At 51.3% G+C, this 4396-nt stretch overlaps 1 protein-coding gene across 1 annotated transcript; it reads left to right on the top strand.

Moving 5' to 3' along the window:
* Window positions 1–1494: 1494 nt before the first annotated feature.
* On the top strand, window positions 1495–3664 carry LOC117843412 (AAA-ATPase At3g28610). Its single transcript, XM_034723995.2, has 2 exons — window positions 1495–2294; window positions 2400–3664. Exons 1-2 carry the CDS (start codon window positions 1654–1656, stop codon window positions 3337–3339), a joined length of 1581 nt encoding a protein of 526 aa, XP_034579886.1. The 5' UTR covers window positions 1495–1653; the 3' UTR covers window positions 3340–3664.
* Window positions 3665–4396: the final 732 nt, after the last annotated feature.

The raw sequence follows: 4396 nt of genomic DNA, 5'->3' as shown, positions 1-4396 counted from the left end.
AGATGGATCGGAACTGCTAGGCCGTTTGACTGGGCCGCAACAAGAAGTCCATGCTCCTATCCTTGATTACGAAAAATGCGAGATATTTTTTTCAAATCATCAAGAACTATGATTGTTTAACTCCCAGTACTGCGGGTTGATTACGAAAAAGTTGAGAGACTTTTTTGCAAAACAACCACGATGGTTGGAAGAAACAACTGCACTTTAATATTAGGTATTGAGTATAGATTTTTTTAGCGCGTTATATTTAGACCGGACCGAGCCAGAATAAAGCGTGGTTTGGTTACTAAGCTAGGGGCTGGGCTGGCACGAAATTTTTTGGCCCTAGGTTCATCTGCCCAAGCCCCACCTACAAATGTTGTGGGCCAGGACAAGCCCATTGGTCTTGGGCTCGGGCTGGGCTGGGTGGGTCCAAAAAAAATAATCACGTCTGGTTATAACTTACTATTTCTCTCACTCATGAGGCGGCAATGTTTATACTAGTGATTTAAAGATGCCGAGTGTCATGGCAAACGACAAAAGTCAATGCCGAAGTCTATGCCAAGCACGTAATGGGGTCCGTGTAATCGCGACGGCCACGGAAAAGAATACCTTTGCGTCGTCGTTGTCGGACACCGTCGCTTTTCTTCACGAGGATGAAAGTCCTGCTCCCTGCCCATTTTGTATTCGCTTCCGACGACGACGACCGTCGACGTCAACGACGACGATGGTACTCCTTGGTGACTGGATCGTGATGCGACCGACAACCATCTTTTTTCTTTTAATGACTTTTATAATTGCCGGCAGCCACCTTTGGCTCCGTGGAGAGGCACCATTGCTCTCCGTTCAGACCACATGACGATGTTCTTTATTCGTATGCCAAATCTTCAGTCTTCATAAGTGACCTGTTTTGCTTTGTTCTCTTGGGCTTTGTCGGGCTCAGGCCAGCAGCTTCTTGACACGTCCTTGAACTGGGTGGGTGCAGCCGCTACACTCTCAACTCTCAAGCTCTAACTCATGCCCATATCTCCCTCGGTTCAGGTTTTCTAGCTCCCTCCTACTTCTGTAAGGTCAACATGAGTTTGGAGTGCTTTCCACGGTGACTGAGTTTTTATTTTTTATTTTGAAGGAATCGAGTTGTAATATCAGAAAATTAATTGGGATTATGGTTGTACAAATCTCCATTCTGTCATGCTGCTTTACGAACAGAATCAAGGGATCCCATTCTACAATTCTACTCCCTCTCTGTCCCAAATTATCAATCGTTTTGTTTTTTCTAAATTCATAGGTATCATTATTCATCTTGACTTGTGGTATATTTAAGTGTATAATAAAATTTATAAATCAAAATAAATCAAAACGACATATAATTTGGGATGGAGGTCTTCTTTCTACCATTTTATGTTTAAAATCTTAACTAAAGATACCCACTTTAATTTAAAAAATATGCGATTTGGACGAATCCGATTGTGATTGGTGCCTATAAACTAGACAGAGAGCATGAGATGGTGACTATAAACTATAAACTAGACAAAGAGCATGAGAGGAGTGTGATCAAGAACATTATAAGATGTGATGGTGGACAAAGTACTTTGCTCGTTCCACCATTTCTTCTCCATCTACCTATAATAACCAGTTCCGGGGCCTCCTGCTAGCATTGGCAGCGCAGCCACCATGGCTGAGCCCGGCAAGGTCGTACGACGGTGGCAGCGGTGGGCGTTCGCCAACCTGGGCTCGGCGTTCACCAACTTCGGCTCGCTGTGGTTCATCCTGGCGCCGCTGGTGTCGCTGGTCGCCACCTACGCGCCGCGCCGCCTGTTCCAGACCTACTTCAACCTCTTCCTCCGCCGCCGCGCCCGCCGGGTCCTCAACGTCGTCGACCCCTACGCCACCATCGACATCTCGGAGCCCGGCTCCGACGTGCGCTACTCCCGGTACGGCCCCGTCTCCGACAACGACGGTACCTACGAGGAGGTCAAGGCGTACCTGAGCGGCGCGTGCTCGCACGAGGACGCGCGCGAGCTCCGCGCCGAGGGTGCCAAGGACGGCGACGGCCTCGTCATCAGCATGCGGGACGGCCAGGACGTCGCCGACGAGTTCCGCGGCGTTCCGCTCTGGTGGTCGTCGGTGGTGGATAAGGACGTGCAGGGGCAGCGCCAGGGGAAGCGACGCTTCCAGCGCCTCACGTTCCACCTCCGCCACCGCCGGCTCGTCGTCGACGAGTACCTGCCACACGTCCGCCGCCGGGGACGCGAGATCCTCTTCAGCAACCGCCGCCGCAGGCTCTACACCAACAGCAAGTCACGCGATGTTTAGTAAGCATATATATTTTCGGGCCTCACAAACGAATTATCGCAACCAGATATATAGATTTGTTGATTTGATCGTTGATTTTTACGTTGATCGATCGAGTCGAGCAGCAGCTACGAATCCAAGTCATGGAGCTACATCGACTTCGATCACCCGACGACGTTCAACACGCTGGCCATGGACCGGGCCAAGAAGAAGGACATCATGGACGACCTCGACGCGTTCCGGAACAACAGGGACTTCTACCGGCGAACCGGCAAGCCGTGGAAGCGCGGGTACCTACTCTACGGCCCGCCGGGCACCGGCAAGTCCACCATGGTCGCCGCCATGGCCAACTACCTCGACTACGACATCTACGACGTCGAGCTCACCGTCGTGAACACCAACACCGACCTCCGCAGGCTCCTCATTGAGACCACCAGCAAGTCCATCATCGTCATCGAGGACATCGACTGCTCCCTCGACCTCACCGGCGACCGCGCCAGGCAGCGGCGACGCCCCGGCGGGCCGCCCAAGGACGACGACAGGTACTACGCCGACGACAGGCCCCGCAACACGGTGACCCTGTCCGGCCTGCTCAACTTCATCGACGGGCTGTGGTCGGCGTCCGGCGGCGAGCGAATCGTCGTGTTCACCACCAACCACGTCGACAAGCTCGACCCGGCGCTGATCCGGCGCGGCAGGATGGACATGCACATCGAGATGTCCTACTGCGGCTTCGAGGCGTTCCAGACCCTCGCCAAGAACTACCTGGACATCGACGACCACGAGCTGTTCGGCTCCGTCGAGGAGATACTGCGGGAGGTGAAGCTCACGCCGGCCGATGTCGCTGAGTGCCTCATGACGGCCAAGCGAGCGGGAGCCGGCGAGCCTTCTCCGTGCCTTGAGATATTGATCGATGAGCTGAAGAAGAGAGCAGAGGAGAAGGAGAAGGCCGAGGCGGAGGCGAAGGCGAAGGCTGAGGCAGAGGCCAAGGCATGGGCGGAGGCAGAGGCCAAAGCGGCGGCGGAGGCAAACGCGAGCGAAATGGCTCGTGGGAACACACGGTAAGAAGAGGATGCAGAGAAAATTCGAGGATGTGTTAGAGTTTTATGAATAATCCTGAACAAGGCTTTGCTAAATCTCGCTCTGGAATATCTTAATCCTGACTCGATCGTTTTGGTACTTAACTTATGTGAGGTTCGCGATTAGGAATATAGTGTCGTGCAAGAGTTTAGAAAAGAAATCATGTACTGCTTCGTGATCTTCAGACACCTGAGTTTTAGTTTGCGCCTTAGTTATAATTATTACTTTATAATTTTTATATATGTAACTTTAAGTCACGAAGGTAACTTTATAGCTGCTGGATCTCATCATATACATAACTCTTTTCGTACTTTATAAGTCACGAATGTGACTATTTTCTATGTTTTCGTACTTTATATTGTGTTGATGTTTAATTTTTTGTTCATAAAGCCCCAAACTTTTTCGGGTTCCAGAACCCTTACTTATCGTCTTCTTATATGACACCTACTTGAGCTCCACACGCCTCCCTAGCTACCGCCGGTCACCGTCGCCACTCATCCTTTTTCTTCCTCCGCTTCTTTCCTCATCAATCCGTCCTCCCTCCCCAGCCATTTTTTTTTCTCAGCCCTACCGATCAACAATTCTCCATCACCCGACCAGCGGAGGAGCTACACCTTCCTGTCCTTCACCACCGGCTACCACCGCCGTGCTGATCACCGTCCATTCATCTTTGCTGACCCCCCATTCTTCCCCATCTTGAACCTTAAACATACCCCCAGCTTCTGTACTGGCGGCCTTTGCTCCAAGTGCGCAATGACAAGGTTGCATTGCAAGCGTCTTGCATGTCGCTATCTGTTCCGCAAGCGTGTCCAATTCAGAGCCGCGCAAAGCAGCATGCAAGTGGAGATCTCTTTCCCGTTTTTCTATGCTTGGGGCGTACTAGCTCACTCCTCACTAGCGTCTGACCTCTGACTCTGACGAAATAAAGCTGACGATGTCAGTGACAAAAATGTAAAAATGACCTCTTGCTTTTGTTGCCGTGGACGCCCATTCGCCCGTTCCATGGACGACTTGACAATGTGCCGGTGCAAATTAACATCAA

Source organism: Setaria viridis, chromosome 2, assembly GCF_005286985.2.
Source record: "Setaria viridis chromosome 2, Setaria_viridis_v4.0, whole genome shotgun sequence".
Taxonomy (NCBI): domain Eukaryota; kingdom Viridiplantae; phylum Streptophyta; class Magnoliopsida; order Poales; family Poaceae; genus Setaria; species Setaria viridis.
Note: the sequence above shows the minus strand (reverse complement) of the source record. Positions and strands in the feature narration are given on the sequence as shown.

What these genes read in the sequence shown, in the direction of transcription:
- LOC117843412 (XM_034723995.2), top strand. Translation starts at nt 1,654, where the DNA reads ATGGCTGAGCCCGGCAAGGTCGTACGACGGTGGCAGCGGTGGGCGTTC. An exon ending in AGCAAGTCACGCGATGTTTA is followed by an intron (nt 2,295 to 2,399) that starts GTAAGCATATAT and finishes CGAGTCGAGCAG; the next exon opens with CAGCTACGAATCCAAGTCAT.